The 16,677-nt window shown below is 59.3% G+C and overlaps 1 protein-coding gene across 5 annotated transcripts; it reads left to right on the top strand.

Moving 5' to 3' along the window:
- The first annotated feature begins 1,516 nt into the window (after positions 1 to 1,516).
- Positions 1,517 to 9,175, top strand: Midn (midnolin). Of its 5 annotated transcripts, none has more exons than XM_028771581.1 (8): positions 1,517 to 1,767; positions 2,800 to 2,887; positions 3,068 to 3,130; positions 5,047 to 5,175; positions 5,271 to 5,588; positions 5,763 to 5,913; positions 6,507 to 6,779; positions 7,632 to 9,175. In XM_028771581.1, exons 1-8 carry the CDS (start codon positions 1,532 to 1,534, stop codon positions 7,907 to 7,909), a joined length of 1,536 nt encoding a protein of 511 aa, XP_028627414.1. In that variant the 5' UTR covers positions 1,517 to 1,531; the 3' UTR covers positions 7,910 to 9,175. The 5 variants fall into 5 exon arrangements, with proteins under 5 accessions (XP_028627414.1, XP_028627413.1, XP_028627417.1 ...); XM_028771580.1 differs by having other exon boundaries at positions 5,760 to 5,913; XM_028771584.1 differs by lacking the exon at positions 7,632 to 9,175 and adding an exon at positions 7,170 to 7,600 and having other exon boundaries at positions 5,760 to 5,913.
- Positions 9,176 to 16,677: the final 7,502 nt, after the last annotated feature.

The following is a 16,677-nucleotide window of genomic DNA, read 5'->3' as shown; positions in this document are numbered from 1 at the left end:
CGCACTCCGCCTTTCCAGCCAATGACCTTGAACTAGTTGTAGATAGACTCAGTTTCCCTTTATTTTCGGTCTTAGTCTTCTCTGCATGCTAAGTCTAAAGGTTCTCAACGTAGTCTCCCCACAAGCAGACCCCCCAATTCTCGGCGCGCCCTTAACCCAGCCAAGACACTCGGCACTCCTCCCCCGGAACTCGGGCAGCGCTCCCGGGCGGGGACTGAAGAGGGCGCACCGGGGCTGCTGACTCACCGCTGCCCGGAGCGGGGCGCGCGCGGACGCAGCCAGGGACGCCGCATCACGTCACGGCTTGGGCGGGCGCACCTCGGGAAACGGGCCGACCAGGGATTGGGAAGGGAAGACAGAAAAAAAAAAAAAAAGAGGAGGGTGGGTTAGGTTGGGACGCGAAGTGACACTGGTTCGGGAGGGACGGATCTAATCGAAGCCACGTCACCGAGCTGCAGGGCCCTGCCCAAGCTGTGGGTCCCGCCCAGGTTCTCCAGTATCATTGCATCCACCCACCCACGGGGGCGGAAGACTGTCCTGTCCTTGAGAGGCCAACCCGCGACCCTTAGCCATGAGGCTCAGGGCTCAAGCGACAGCTTCCGCAGGCTGTTGCTTCCTGGATAGACCCAGCAGGGAGGCCCCACGGTTTCCTGTTCCTTAGTCGGGAACAATGGCCAGCCCCTTGCCTTCTCTCCAGACCGCTCCCGTTGCGGACGGGAGGGGTTATGGTCGCCTGGAGGGGCGGGGAGGGAAGGTGCTAAGTCCTCCAACGCGGGTCCGCTATCCTCAGGGCCCGCCCGCCCTTTGTTGAGGTCTCTGGGCCTTATGAATGGCTCTGAGCGCTGGCGGGGGTCGCCGGGGCTGGTCGGGAGCGGCATCAGCCCAACCCTCTCGGCATCTCCATTGGACGCTGAAGGGATGGGGCGGAGCAAAGGGGAGGGTCTCGCTGCCACGTGGGGTAGCTCCGCGGCAATCCTCATTGGCCCGGTAGCGAGCCGGACTGGGCGGTCTGTGTGTGTTGATTGGCCTCCGCCAGGCCGGCGGAGTAAGTAGTGAATGGGAGGGGGCGGTGGTCCCGCCCATTGGAACGTTGATACATGATAACTTTTTTTTTCTTCCTACTTTCACCCCCAGATCTTGCGAGCGACGGCTGCGACTGTTGCTAAGGGAAGGGACGCGCGGGGTAGCACGACCCGAGAGGGATCCAGACAACCGTGCAAACCAGGATAGCTCACCCCGTTTCTGTAGGACCCTCCCCGTGCCGTACCCAGGTCGCTGTCATCCGCCCTTGAAACCTGATCACAGACCCCACCCCGGGGCGCAACCCAAGGATCCCACGCGACCCCGGAGCACCACTCGGATTCTTGATTGCCGGCTCAATTGCTAACGTTGGGACCTTCCCCAAGGGGCGCACGCACCGCTCCTGTCCCTGGGCGCCCGCGGAGCGGAGGAGGACCTTGTTTCGGCGGGGGAGTCCCGACAAGGATTGGAGGCGACCCGCAGGCCCCCAGTTCTCCTGCGCGCGCCGGGGATGGAGCCGCAGCCCGGCGGCGCCCGGAGCTGCCGGCGCGGGGCTCCGGGAGGCGCCTGCGAGCTGAGCACGGCCACGGAGTCGGCCGCACCCATGAGCCTAGCGATCCACAGCACCACGGGGACCCGCTACGACCTGTCGGTGCCCCACGACGAGACCGTGGAAGGGCTGCGCAAAAGGCTGTCCCAACGCCTCAAAGTACCCAAGGAACGCCTGGCGCTGCTTCACAAAGACACGTAGGTAGAGCGCCGCCCCCGCCTGCGCGCCCCCTGGCACCGGGCCGCCCCCTCGGGCCCGGGCCCCGGGCGGGAACAAAGAGCGCGCCGCGCGGGGAAGCAGGGGGCACCCAGACGGGGGTGGGGGGGCGGGGGCGCGCGGCGCGCTCTCGGGCGCCCTCTGCTCGGCCTTACTTGCTTGGGCCCCCTCCCCCGCCGGGGTCTGCACAAAGGCAGGAGCGCCCTTCGGGGCCTCAGGGTACACGGGAAATACACGGGTGACAGGGGAGTTGTGGGCCCCTGGGATAGCACGAGGAGGGGTCCGTTCTCTGCGTGCCTGGAGGGGGGGTGCACAGCCACCCCCTCTGCCGGCGGTCTCGCCGCTTCCGCATCTGTTTGGCGGCCCCCTCTGCGTCTGGCTGTCCCCCATCATTTGCGTCTCTCTACCCCCCTTTGTTCTCGGTTCTCCACACCTCCCCCCCACCTGGTATTTAAATCGTCTCCAGACCAGGGAGTCCCCCCCCCCCGTCCCCTCGCGGGCCTCTGGGGACACGCAATGTCCATCCCCAGCGGAGGGGCCCTGGTGGGGGAGGGGCGAGAGGGGGAGGGTCTCCTTTGTTTGAGCGGCGGGCCTGTGCCGGGGAGGGAGGAGGGGGAGCCTGGTCCGCAGAGCCCCGAAGGCCTCTCTAAAAGGGCCGGAGCCCCGCGGCGCCCACAAAGACGAGCCTGGGCAAGAATTGGAGAGTTGTAGGCAGGAGCTGGCCTGGAGAGAGGCGCGGGGGAGGGGGGGTGGCAAAGGGCCCACGGGGCTCAGGTGATAGCAGAGTCTCCTGTCCTTGCAGATGGGGTTAGTGCTTTCACCTGGAGTTAAGTGTCAAGGCTTAGGGTCTCCCAGAACCAGCAGCCTCTCCACAGGCACTCGGGTCTGGAGAGCGGTGGGGTGGGAAACGCTCCTCTGTCCTCCCCTCTCCTTGGGCACAGCCCTCCTCCTCGGCCTCCGCTTCCGCGTCTCTGTGTTGTCTCCCGTCTCACCCTCTTCCTTCCTACCCCCAGCCGGCTCAGTTCGGGGAAGCTGCAGGAATTCGGCGTGGGGGATGGGAGCAAGTTGACGCTCGTGCCCACGGTGGAAGCTGGCCTCATGGTAAATGACTGAGGGGCGCGTGCCCTGGAGGCTTCTCTAATCCCCTGGCCACCTCACTCCACAAATGCACCATTTTGCCCTTGCAAAGAGCTCTCCCACCGCCCCTAACAGGCAAGGCCCCCTCCCCACTCACTGCTCTAAACCCACTCTGAGGTTACTCTTCCGTCCCTCTCTTTGTAGTCCCAGGCCTCGAGGCCGGAACAGTCCGTTATGCAAGCCCTGGAAAGTTTGACCGAGACCCAGGTAAGGACCCACCACCCTCCCCCTAAGCAGGGGAGGGGGGGACTACAGGCAGTAGCCACGCCTAGGGACCTGGCAACTCTCAGGACACCCTTAGAGAGCCTCCAGTTGTTTGTGCTTCCCTGGTGGCCTGTGGGGGAGGGGACGAAGGCCCCGCCTTGGTGCCAGCTTGGCCTGGTCACCCCGCTTCCTCTTCCTCCCTGCCTCCCCCAGCACCTGACCACCTGACCTTGAGAAGTTTTCTCTCCCACGGTGGCTGCCACGGTTGGGGGGAAGGGCTAGTCTTTGAACCAGCCCTGACTGTGGGTGACCTTGGCCCATGCTCTCTGGAGGTTGGACCCTTCTTGGCCCTATAAACTTTCCTAGTGTGGAGTGTGCACCCCTTAAAATAACTCAGTTGTGTGCGTTTGCACCTCTGTGGAAGGAAGCAGGGTGACAAAACTTCCATGTGGTGCAAAGGGGTGGGGACTCCCCCCCCCCCCCTCTGGTCTTTGTTCTCTGCCCCAACAAGGGGAGGGACAGGCAGGGGCACCCAGCCCAGGGCCAGGGAGGCCTCCACAGGATGTTAAGAAAATATTTAGTAAGCAGCCAGGAGGGAGGCTGGGCCTGGCTCTGAGGACTACTCCCAGTTTTGTTGAGGCTTTCCCCTCCTTCCTCCCTTCCTCACATTCTTGGCTACGACAGGGCCCTCCACTAGCAGCCCCTAGCTTTTCCAGTACAGCGACACAGGCGCCCTGGGGAATGGTGTGAAGACTGCTGCTTGTTTGGCGGGGGGCAGGGTCCCTGCACTCCCCTGCCTGGGCCCTGCCTGGGCCTACATACAGGACACCTGCCCATCTAAGGCCTTCACTCCATTGGTTGGAAACGTGTCCTATCCTGCCTCCTAGTGTAGGGGGCACAAGCGCTCCAGAGCTGGGTGGCTCTGCTTCTCTGGGAGGGACCCAGGGAGAACAAGGAGGTCCTAGAAAACAGACTACGCAGGGGCTTTTTTTTTCTGGGCCAACTTCGAGCAGCTTTGCCTGCTGGCCTGTGGGGGATGTGCCCGACATGAGGAAGTCAGAGGGGGGCGGTGGGTGGGCCTTGAGATTCCCACGGAGGAAATTCTCACCTGGCCTCCCATTTCCCCTTCCCAGTGTAGAAGGGGGTGACCGCAGGTGCTCAGAAAGCTACTTCAGGCTTTTCCCTGTAGAGGGGTTAAGATTGAGGATCTGTGGGGGACTGGGGAGTTCAGGGTCGGCTGCCTTCTTGCCTGTTCAGCCCTTTGTCCCCTGCCCACGGGCCCCAAGTGGAGAAGGTTCCTCCAGCCCCCTGCCAGCAGAGCCAGGGGAGGGAGCTCTGCCAGGCGGGTCTGGTGTGACTCATAGCCTCTGTGTCACTTCTCAGAAGCCTCCGCCCCCCACCCTGGCCTCTGGGGAGAACAAGGCTGATGGCCAGGGCCCCAAAGGTTGGAGAGAGGGTGCCCAGTGTATGTAAGGGTCAAGTAATCCCACAGATCAGCCCCTATGGAGTGGGGGTGTGTGTGAGTGAGTGGCTGGTAGGTCAGAGAGCTACTTACCAGAGCATGTGGAGGCCCTTGGGGACAGTCCTCCAGGCTTCCCCTTGTCTTCTCACGACCCAGGACACATAAATATTTACCTTGGGAAAGCAGAGGTTAAGTGAGGGGTCCCTTCAGGATTCAGCTGGCCCCTGGTGTGGCTTAGCTGTGAAGGATAGCGTGACAGGATTCTCCCCTGCTAGATTCGTAGGCAGTCAGGATCTGGGGACTGAGGTGGGAAAGGGACAGGTGTGTGATACTTCAGGGAGGGCAGTGACCATCAGTTGGGCCCCACCCCTTCTGGTCTCAGTTTCCCCTTTAAAGGACCCAGTTGGCTGGGAAGAGCCAGAGACTCCAATCTGACCCACCTCTGTCCCCCCCACAGCCCCCAGCGACACCCGGGCCAGGCCGGGCTGCCGGAGGAGGCTTCCGGAAATACAGATTGATTTTATTTAAGCGTCCGTGGCACCGACAGGGACCCCAGAGCCCAGAGAGGGGCGGCGAGAGGCCCCAGGTCACACACTGCGGGGGAGAGCTGGGCTGGGCTGGGCTGGGGGCATCGTGGACGAGAGCCACATTGGCTGATGAGGTGTCCGCTTCTCTCCTCAGGTCAGTGACTTTTTGTCTGGCCGCTCGCCATTGACCCTGGCCCTGCGTGTTGGGGATCACATGATGTTTGTACAATTGCAACTGGCGGCCCAACACGCCCCGCTCCAGCACCGCCATGTGCTCGCTGCCGCTGCCGCAGCAGCCGCTGCCGCCCGGGGAGATTCCAGTGTAGCTGCCCCAGTGTCCTCGCCTTGTAGGCCGATGTCCAGTGCCACCCGTGTCCCTCCAGTATCCAGCAACCCTTCCTCACCTGTGTCCCCCTCAGCTGTCACTGCCGGCTCCTTCAGATCCCATGCAGCCTCCACAGCCTGTCCTGAGGTGAGGGTGCAGAGACTCACACGGGGCTCTAGCTGTAGCCGTGTAGCAGACGCTGCTGCGCTGATACAGCACACCTGGAACCCTGGACGGTCCCCAACTGCCCTAGAGGCTGGGGAAGTCTGAGCCGAGGAAGGGACCCATCACAGCAGTACCCATTTGTCAATCTCCCAGCAGCAGATGGACTGTTCTCCACCCGCCAGCAGCAGCAGCAGCAGCAGCACGTCGACCCCGGGCAGCAGCCCCAGCCCCCGATCCCGAAAACCTGGTGCGGTCATTGAGAGCTTTGTAAACCACGCTCCAGGGGTCTTCTCAGGGACCTTCTCTGGTAGGTGTCACCACATGAGTGGCGTTGGCATCTCAAACTTGAGATCCAGTATGCTGGCTCTGCTCACTAAACAGCTTCTCCTGCAATTTGGGGCATGCACCTGTGTGGGTCTAGACACACACATCGTGCTGTTGGTGCCAGTGTAGTTAGTGTGCTTCACCGGGACATTGAGGCAGTGCCTGGCCTCAGCGCCTTCCTCGGTGGGGCCGTCCACACAGAGGCTCTACCCTGGCTCAAGCTCCAAGCCGACTTTTTTTGGATTTTTTTGTTTGTTTTTCAAGACAGGGTTTCTCTGTGTGGCCCTAGCTGTCCTGGAACTCACTCTGTAGACCAGGCTGGCCTTGAACTTGCAGAGATCTGTCTGCCTCTGCCTTTGTTAGCCAACTGCTGGGATTAAAGGTGTGTGCCACCCTTCCCAGCACTGGCTTGGAGTGTGAGACTTTAGTATAGCCTCCTGGGTAACTAGGCTGACAGGTGTGTGCCCCCAGGCCTGGACGCCTGCATAGCCAGCGTGTGCAGATCCGCCTGACCTCTCTTGCTGACATGCTTCTAGAACTTTGATTACTTGGGCTCATGACCCTTTCATCTCACAGGCACACTGCACCCTAACTGCCAGGACAGTAGTGGGCGGCCTCGGCGTGACATCGGCACCATTCTGCAGATCCTCAATGACCTCCTAAGTGCCACAAGGCATTACCAGGGCATGCCACCCTCACTGACCCAGCTCCGCTGCCACGCGCAGTGCTCACCTGCCTCACCAGCCCCTGACCTCACCCCCAAAACTACCTCCTGTGAAAAGCCGGCAGCCACATCCCCCACGTCCCTGCTCCAGGGCCAGAGCCAGATCCGAATGTGCAAGCCCCCTGGTGAGTCCCACCCCACCCAGCCTCCCTTGCCTCAAGGCTGCCTCTGTGTGCTGGGGACCCCCTGGAGCTGGCAGCTGCTTTTCCCCCCCAGACCTGCCCTAGCCAGGAGAAAAGGAGGCAACTGTTGGTGCACAGTGTCTCCTTGTGAGCTCTGGAGGGCTCCCCACACACAGACACTTCCTTCCCCCCTCTCCAGGCCCATCTCCAGATGGCCTTTGGCACTTTTTGTGAATGGCTGACTCAGTTCTAGCCCCCCAGATTGCACCAGCCGTGCTCACCCCAACCCAGGCTGTGGGATGCTGCATGCTCTACCTAGATCACCTGCCTCCAAGCCCTGTTCACAAGAGGGAAACTGAGGCACAAGCCTTGTACCACTTGTTCTGTACACAGGCCTCCTCGAACTCAGCCAAGCCTTCAGCCCTGTTATTTTCAGGGGGTTTTCCTGAACTTGGAGTGTTTTCGTCTCTCCTTCTAAATAATTGGTGACAGGTGTACCCAACCATTGCTGGCATTTTTCTCCCTTTGTTCTTTTGATGGGGAGGGGGGGTCTCACTGTATCTCCAGCTGTCCTGGAACTCACTTCCATCCTCCAGCCTCTGCTTCCCCTCCCTGCGTTCTGGGATCAAAGGCACACACCACCAAGCTCAGCTCACTTCCCGCATTTCTTCTGTGACTAAACCCTGAGCAACACTCACTCAGCCCACAGCCCTGCCTGCTCTCCCAGCATGCTCCAGTGACTGAAGGAGAGAGACTGGGGCCCTGTGCACCCTTGGGCCCTTGGACATTGCAAGGTCCTGGCTGTCACAGTTGATGGGGGGCTCAAAATTAACAGGTGCCTGCCTCCTTTTGTAGGAGACCGTCTGCGACAGACAGAGAACCGTGCTACACGGTGCAAAGTGGAACGCCTCCAGCTCCTGCTGCAGCAGAAGCGCCTGCGAAGGAAGGCACGGCGGGACGCCCGGGGTCCTTACCACTGGACCCCCAGCCGCAAAGCTGGCCGTAGCGACAGCAGCAGCAGTGGGGGTGGAGGCAGCCCCAGCGAGGCCACAGGCTTGGGCCTCGACTTCGAGGACTCCGTTTGGAAGCCTGATGTCAACCCGGACATCCAGTCCGAGTTTGTGGTGGCTTAAAGGATCCAGTCCCCTTGGATCTGTACATCCCTTGTCCCTCACACGGGGCAGGAGGACACCACAGACTGGACACTGAGTGGCCCAGCTCTGGGGGGCACGAGGTCACCTACGTTGCCACTTACCAGCCTTTCTGATTCTTTTTTAGCTCCTCCCCAATTGTCTACCCTGCATCCCTGGTCACATGCCCACTCCTCTCTCTTCCCTTGCCATGGTCACGGCCTCTGCGACAGGGCCCTCCCCTCCTTCCTTCTCCAGCTCCAAATATGTAGCAGTCTGTTCCCAGATGGCCCAGACGGAGGAAGCCACCCACCCCAGCCCTTCCGCTCTGCCTAGCTCTCCCCACCCCCTTCCATAACCCAATTCAGGTTTTTAAGTCAATGTAGATTCTCCAAGCACTTTACAGATGAGGGTTGGGGACCCCAGGATGAGTACCCACCCCCACCCGTCTGCAGACTTGGCCACCATTCCAGGCCAGCTGGATTCCCCCGCCCCTCCCACCCCCGGAAAGCTAATAGACTCACAGAGGGTACCTTTGTCCACGAAGCCCACTTAACATAGCCTTCCTCCTGCCTCAGTCTCCCAAGTGCCACAATGGCAGGCCTTTGCCACTGTGCCTGGCTGGCCTGGCTCTCAATGGAGAAAGCTGAAGCAGGTGGCTGCTCTTTGGTCAGGTGGGGGATGCTCCTTTTCCTCACAAGAATGGACCAGCCTCGGCCACCCTTTCTGGACACTGGCCTTGCTGTCTCCTCCCGCCCTCCCTCCCTCCACACACCCACTTCCTTCCCAATGGAGCTTGGGGACTATTTATAGATTTCGTTTTTCTGACTGAGCCAGTAATGGTTGCTATCCTCTAGGAAAAGAAAAACTGGGGTAGGTTGTAGGAGGGCGGCCCAGAGAGACACCCCTGTACCTCTTCTCCAGGCCCAGCCTAGCTGGGGATGGGAAGGGGGTGCTGAGCTGTGACTGCATTAACCCCGCCCTGGGGAGGGTGCACTGCTGGTCCACATTGGCTCCATGAGTGAGAGCCCTCCCCTTGAGTTGGGGCCCACATAGCAGGGGTGATCTTGGGGTTTTTTTTATCCTCCACATTTTGAGATTTTGTGATAAAGGGGATGTGTGCCCACCCCTGACACCTGTCCACGTCTAGACTCCACCTGTCCACGGTCCCTTTGTTCTAGGCTGTGAACCTGTCCTTGTCTCTCCCCCACTGTGTGTTTAAACCTTAATGGTTTGGGATGTGAACATGTGTTGACTAGCTGTAAAGGGTTTTGGGGGTGGGTGGGTGGGAAGAGGGTCCTGAATGGTAGAGGCCAAGCGAGAATTCGGTTTGGTTTTTTTCTATTTTTTTTCCCCCAAAAAGAAAAGGGGTGGGGGGTAAGTGGGTGCATTTTTTAAGCTGTCTTGAATACCTATTTAAATGTGTGTTTTGGGGGGTTTTGTTTTTTAAGCTGCCTTTTTTGTTCGCTGGGCTGAGGGTGGAGGCCTCAGGCCACACTTAGTTCTCTCCCTAGGACGACTTTCCCGGATAGCATTAGCCACCCTCAGGGCGAAGAATCCGGCTGTGGGGATCCACCTCGCCTAAGTCTCCTTTTATTGAAATAAAATTTGAGGGGAAAAGAAAAACCTTACACAAGCACCGAATTTCCTTTTTTTTTGGGGGGGGGGGGTTGAGACAGGGTTTCTCTGTGTAGCCCTGGCTGTCCTGGAACTCACTCTGTAGACCAGGCTGGCCTCGAACTCAGAAATCCACCTGTCTCTGCCTCCCAAGTGCTGGGATTAGAGGCGTGTGCCACCACCGCCCGGCTCGAGCACTGAATTTCAAACAAACGAAAATGAGACAGACTTTAGCCCCTGCTTGCTCCTTTAGGAGTCTCCAGGCGCTTTGTCCAGTGAGTGGGATGCCCTGGTTCCCGAAAATGGTTTCCCATGCAGAGTCCCCAGCTTGGGACCAGCAGGAAGCTGCTTAGGGCGGAGGGAGGGCCTGGCCACTTCCTGCTACCCAAGGCCGGAAGTCCCTTTGGGCGTGGGGCTGGGGCTTGCCCTGGGCGACGCTTTCACTCTCAGTTCCTGGCTCTGAAGTGGGCTGAAGACGGGAACTTGGGAGTCAGTACTGGGGCAGCTTCCCAGCTCCCCGGAGTGGGAGGCGTTCCCAGCCCAGAGACTGGGAAATGCTGTGAGCATCGCGTGCTCTGCTTCTGGCTACAGCCGGAGTGGCTACAGCCGGAGTTGCGCCAGCCAGAGGGAGTCGGGGGGCTGAGGTTCTCAGGGAGTTCCTCGCCAGGCTCTTAGGACCTGCCTCTCGGCCACACCTGCGCATTCCACCCTGAGGATCATGCACCTCCAGGCCTTTGCTCCAGCCGTGCCCCATCAGGGCACGACAGTCTCTGGTTACGCCTGGGAACTTGCCAAGGTGGACGCCCACCTTTTCCCGCCCCCATCCACAAGTCAACCTGGTTCTTCCCCACGTCCTCCATAAGGTGCTTCTCCGGTGTCTCACCTCCATGCTTCCGTGGCTGGGCTGAGACAGCTATCGCTCAGACTGTTAATTCTCTTTATTTTTCAGTGCTCTCCAGACCTACAGTCACACTCCCATTTTCCAGCCCAGAAAACTGACCCTCCCCCCAACACAGCACTGGGCCTGAAGGTCTAGGCCTGTAGTTGGAAGCTAGTCCTCGCCCTGAAAGCCTCACTGAGTGAGAAAAGCTGCCTTCCACAAAGGTGGCCTGGAACAACTCCTTAAGAGTTTTCTGCCCCTCCCTCTGCCCAGTCACCCCAAATCGTCCCGCGCCCACGCCAGGAAGGCGGATGTCCCGTCAAGCCTGATCCCTGGAGAGTTCATGGTCACTGGGCTCAGATGTTTGGGGACATCTGAGGGCACGGGACTTAGGTGAGGATGGGAAGAACCCATGTGTCAGGCTTGGGGGAGGGGCAGCTGCCCCTTGTAGCTCAGATCTACTTGAGGGACCAGGAAGGGAGGCGCCTGCGTCACAACCAGGCAGGAATCCGCCAACCAAGTCCACCAACAGGGCGAGAGATGTCCAGGGGACCTCAAGGTCTGATCCTTGAGATGGCTGTCCTAAAGGTGCATGTGTGTTGGGGAGTCTGATGTCATGACCTTGTGAGGCTATGACACCCCCAGATCATCGCATCACAGTGCTTTCTCCACTCAGCTCGTGCTCAGCGCGTATTGGAATAACCCCAGGGGTCAATCACCCTAGCCCCAAGGTAGAGGCCCAGTGCAAATGGCAGTAAGGAGAGGTAAACTGAGGCTCACACAGCAATGGTTGCCCAAATCACAGCGGGGCGGGGTCGGCCCTTCGCTTCCTTCCGCTCCCCCTACAACACCCCATTGAGGAAAAGGCTGAATGGGAGGGGGGCCGTCCCCCGGAAACCCGATGAGATGGAAACGCGGTTGTCAGGGCAACACACCGGGAGAGGCTCCCGACGTCATCGCGGGAAGGGCGCCTGTCCGCCCCCGCCTGAGCTTCGGCCCAGACTCCGCCCCCATGGAAAGGTCTCATTGGTGGAACCTCCTTTCCGTCTTCCTGAAGTACCAATAGCTCGAGGGTACCTTCTGGAGGCGGGACTTTACCCTGGCGAAGACGTGTGTGCGAGCGCGGAGGCACAGCGGCCCCGCCCCGCTGCCTGCGTGTATGCAAACTTGGGGGCGGGATTCGCAACGCAAGCTTGACGGCTGCTGCTGGGCCTGGACGGAAGAGGGGGCGTTCCTGGGGGCGTCGCACGTGGACCCCCCCAGCACAGGCCCGCCACGAGCACCCCGCTTTGCACACTGGCATTTCTTGCCGTATCAGCTTCTAGTTGACTGGCCTTCACCCGGTTTTCCTACAGTTCCTCGCCTCTTGGGAGGTCTTGAAGATGCAAGGAGACCTGTAGGAGGGGACTTTGCGGGACGAATAGGAGTTTGCCATTTGTTGTTGGAAGAGAAATAGTTGTGTTGCGGCTGCAGTTAGGTCAAGTTGTGAAGAGGTGGGCGAGATAGGAAAAAGAAAAGCTGGGAAGGGCATTGAAGGAGATTCCCCTAAGTCTAGACTTGAGTAGATGGGGGCGGGGCGCCTGGCCATGACCCTGGTTACAATCACCCTTTGGAAGGTGGAGGCAGAAACAGTAGAACAGGTTTGCACTGCACGAAATTCCAATCATCCGGAAGAAGATGCGAGGGCTGATGGCAGAGATGGAGGATGGGGAGGGCAAAGATTTTAAAAGCACGCTCGCATTTTGGATGAGCAGAGTCAGGAGCTCCAGGTCCTCATCAGCTGTCCTTGCCTGTGGTCTCCTTAAAGAAGTAACGGAGAGGTGGGTGGCGTACAAGTGTCATCTCAACACTCAAGAGGCTGAGGTAGAAGGATGACTGCAAGGTCAAAGCCAGTCGGTGCTTATGCCTAGGCTGGCCTAGGCTGAGATGACGACGGTAGGGGCTGGCGACAAGGAATGGTGGTGGCGTTTGCCAAAGCCCCAAGAGGGTAACCTTGCAGATGGGCCGATCTCTGTGACCAGGCAGCCGGGGGCGGGCAGAAAGAGGTCACTACGGGTCGTGGCTTCCTGCCAGAGTCTGGAGTCCCCTGGAGGGAGGGGCGGCCACTTTCCAGTCGGTACCTAGGGACCTGGAAGTAAACTCTGAGATGTCAGAGGTCTGGAGGTGGCTCTGCGTGGGCAGCTAGGAGGAACAGAACCCGTGGAGGAGGCCAGAGATGGTACCCCCAGGGCACGCCGCCCCCGTGGGGCCCCAAACTGCTCCACCCTCCTGCCCAGCCTTGGGAAGGAGGCTATGCTGGCGACGGCTGGGCGTGGAGATTTTCCCTGCAGTCTGATTCCAGCCCCACCCAGGGCCACCTAGTCCTTCCCGGTGTCACGCGGGGCAGGTGAGCCGCTCAGCCTGCCAGGTGGGGGAGGAAGGCTGTCACCTGGAAGACTCCTGCTTCTCCAGTGCAAGGCTGGCTCGTTCCTTGGCTCATCCCTTCAAGGTTTTCTCTATTTCTGTCTCCAACCAGGCCCCTCTATTTTCGTCTTTTCACTGGCTGTCCCACCCCTCCCCTCCCCCACTTCTGCCCCTTATTCGCCCTTCCCCCTCACATTCCAACCTCCGCCCCCGCCCACAGTCGTGGGGCCAGCTGCTGCTTCGGGTGTTCAGGGGACGGATAGGGAGGTGGGTTCTGCCCTGGGTCAGAGGTCCTTTCTCAGAACAGGCTAGGGAGCAGGAGATGGTGCCCCTACCCTTCTGGAATGTGGGGAGGACAGGGCCTTATGGAAGAAGGAGCTCACCCCTCACCCCAGCAGGCAGCTGCAGACAGCTGTCATGGCCCACAATACTTAAGCAGAGCATCACTAACCAAGAGGCCTCCAGACACTCGCGCAGCTGCACCAGCCAAGAGCATTTACTGAGAACTGTGGGCCAGGCTCCTATTGCACAGCACCCCGAGTACCTCCTCCTGACCCTACACTTCTGGATTCTGCAGCATCCAGGGACGTACATGTCCTAGTGAGTGTTCCTGGGTTAGGATGAAGTCGGAGATTGCTAGATGAAGGCCAGCCTGGGCAATTTAGTAAGCTACCCCTCCCTACACACAAACCTGTGGTAAGTGCTGACCTAGCATGGCTGAAGTTCTGTGTTCCCCACAGACAAGGAAGAAGAGTTGGTGTTTGTTTATTTTTATTGTTTTAAATTGACTTCCATATGTATGAGTGTCGTGTGTGTGTGTGTGTGTGTGTGTGTACCACGATCATGCTCCCCATGCCCCATGCCCGAAAGCCACAAGAGGACTTCTGATGAATCCCCATGGGACTGCAGTTACACATGACTGTACTTGCTATGAGTGTTGGGAGCCCACCCGGGCCCACTGAAGAGCAGCCAGTGCTCTTGACTGCTGGAATCTCTCTCCTGCCCCAAGAGTTGGGATATTTGCCTAGCAAATACTCAAGACACCCAGGACTAAAAGCAGCCTCCTCCCTCAAACACAACCACGGGCCAGCCAAGGAGAAGCAGGGGGCTCCCCGCATTGCCTCTGGGCCGACTGGTGGGAAATAGGTGTGTTTGCTGGAGTCAAATGTGCCCTAAGAAAGTGGCTCTTGTGTTGGCCTGTCATCCCAGCACAGGAGAGGGAGAGACAGGAGGGTCAGAGTTCTAGGTCATTGTCCACTACACATCGACTCGAGGAACAGCCTAGGCTTCCCGAGAGACCCTGTCTCACAAGGACAAAACGGAAGAATTTTGCAGAATCTTGGAAATCACACACAAACTGGGGCAGTTAGGAGGCAGTTCCAGAGTTGACAGCCAGAGAAGACACTGCAGAGGAGGAGGCAGCCCAGGCTCTGCCCTTGACCTAGTCCCCATCGGACCCGGAGGCTCCCCACTCACTTCTCAGGTGAAGCAATGTGACCAGGGAGGTGCCTGGGTGCTGCCTACCCAGACAGCTGGGCCTGTGCTCTGCAGCTGACCCTCTGTAGCTGGGTGGACAGGTGTTCCAGGGTGTCTGCTTGCATGGGGACCCTCCAGGCACCCTGAGGTGGGCAGATGCTTGGTGACCTGGGGATTTGAGCACACGTGACTGTCTCTATGCAGCTAAGTGCAGAGGAAGTACTGCAGTCCACCAGCCCCAGGCAGAAACTTCTTTACTTACCTCTGTTTCCAGGGAGCCTGTTAGTGTGTTAGCCCTGCATGGGAAGCCACACAGCTGTTAGATATGTGTTTGGGTGGGCATACTGTGAGTGGACGGGGTGGCTTCTCCTGCCCCAGGGATGATGGCATGGAGGAGGCCCTTGCTCAACAGCATTTGAGGACCCCTAGGGGTAGATGCCTTCCAACCGTTCCATCCACTAGTTTTAGGAATCCAAATAGGTCAGTTCCCAGGAGGATGGACCGCCTAGCTTCCAGGATTTGCTATGCTTCACTATAGGGTGGCTGCTGGGTTTGGAGATGTGATACAGACCTTGTGAATGAAAGAGTGTCTCGCCGGGCGGTGGTGGCGCACGCCTTTAATCCCAGCACTTGGGAGGCAGAGGCAGGTGGATTTCTGAGTTTGTGGCCAGCCTGGTCTACAGAGTGAGTTCCAGGACACCCAGGGCTACACAGAGAAACCCTGTCTCAAAAAAAAAAAAAGAAAAGAAAAGAAAAGAGTGTCTCTGCTCCATACAGCCCTGCCCTGGCTTCAGTGCAATGGTGCTGCTTTCCAGTTCCAGCTGCTTATTAAAGGCAGGCAAGCGAGTATGAGAAACCCATGAGGACCCTCCAGGATGCATGCGACCTACCAGAGACTAAAGGCATGTGGAGTTTGTGACTGTGAGCCTGACAAGTCTGCTGTACAAGGTGTGGGTGCACACGTGTACGGTGTGGCGCGTCATAGGATGTGTGTGCTGTCTGAGGCGTCCCTATGCTGCTCAAGGCCCAGGTCTGGGCAAGAGCCTGAAGGGCCAGGCCTCCCAAGCTCTCCTATTTCCATTCCTGGGGTGTGACTCAGGGCTGCGGGAGGGATGAGTCACGGGAACTTGAGCCTAGCCTGCCCTGGCCGCAGACCCCTTCCAGAAACAGAATGCAGTCTCTCTGAGTGGCAGGGCCAGACCTCAGACACCTGGAGCCTCCTAAGAAATCAGAGCCTACTCCTGAAAAGGCAAGCTTAACCCTTACAGCTGACTCTGGGCTCACTAATAGGGAGAGCCCAAGCGCCTCTGACACAGCTCTCTCTTGGGCCCACCAGAGAACATGAGTCATGCCACCAGGCATAGATGGCTACATTACCTCCGTGGGTGCTGGCCCACCCAGTCACGCACACCTAGCCCTGCCCTGCCCATCTGCATCCAGGTCGTGCTCATGTATGTTGGCGTCACAGCACCCTGCCCACCCATCCTGTCCTTAAGGAACACAGGCCAGTCATGCAAAGATGACTGTCTTCCTCACACATATTTGACAAACTCATTTCCTCTGTCCACGGGATCCACATGTTTTCTCCAAATCCTGACCTTTCCATCTATGCCCCTACAGGTCTCCTGCCCACGTGGACACATGTGCGCCACACCTGGCAACAGATGCATAGGCTGCACCTTCCTTCCACCCTGGCACTGGTCCCAGAGGATCCGGGGACAACTGGGCGTGTTCCAGGCTTTGCCATCACGGTCCCACTTGTGCGCTCCCGCCAGGCAGAGGCCAGGTGCAGTGTCCCTGGCACCGCCCGGCCGAGAAGGGGGCGGTAATTACCCGGCCCCGGGGTGCCCCCCACACACGCGCCTTTCATCCCGGGCCACGCCCGTCCCCAACCCAGACGCTTATTACCGTCTCCCGCCCGGTCATTAGCCTGGGTCCGGAGGACCCGGCGGGCGGACGGGGAACCGGGGGTGGGAGGTGGAGGTGGTGCCCCTCATCGTCTCTATAGCGACGCCCAGCAGCGGAGTGGGGTTCAAGACAAGCCCGAGATCAGGATTGACTGAGCTTGCCTTCTAGTGGTGCAGCTGACATCCTACCACCCACCCCTGGATTTATAAAAGACACTTGGGATCCAAGACAGCCCCTACTGGGCGCAGATAGTAGTGTCCGGATGGGCGACGCTGGGCCAAGTGCTCTGCCCAGACGCGCAGGAGCAAACCTCGAGCGTGCAGCCCAGCCACCAGCGAACTGAGCACGGAGAAGCTAAACCAAGCACTGACACTGGCAGTTCTGGTAACTGTCCACGATGGCGACGTCTAGTGGCCATAGCCTGGCCAAGCAGCTGGCAGCCGCCTGGAAAGAGGCGAGACATGAGTCCTGAACACTCCTGCTGAGG

The sequence above is a fragment of the Grammomys surdaster genome, unplaced genomic scaffold (assembly GCF_004785775.1).
Source record: "Grammomys surdaster isolate TR1022 unplaced genomic scaffold, NIH_TR_1.0 209, whole genome shotgun sequence".
Taxonomy (NCBI): domain Eukaryota; kingdom Metazoa; phylum Chordata; class Mammalia; order Rodentia; family Muridae; genus Grammomys; species Grammomys surdaster.
Note: the sequence above shows the minus strand (reverse complement) of the source record. Positions and strands in the feature narration are given on the sequence as shown.

Excerpts from the sequence above, each read along its gene's own strand:
- Midn (XM_028771580.1), top strand. The coding sequence starts at position 1,532 with ATGGAGCCGCAGCCCGGCGGCGCCCGGAGCTGCCGGCGCGGGGCTCCG. Across the intron at positions 1,768-2,799 it reads GCGCTGCTTCACAAAGACAC|CCGGCTCAGTTCGGGGAAGC; the intron begins GTAGGTAGAGCG and ends TCCTACCCCCAG. Across the intron at positions 5,914-6,506 it reads CTTCTCAGGGACCTTCTCTG|GCACACTGCACCCTAACTGC; the intron begins GTAGGTGTCACC and ends TTCATCTCACAG.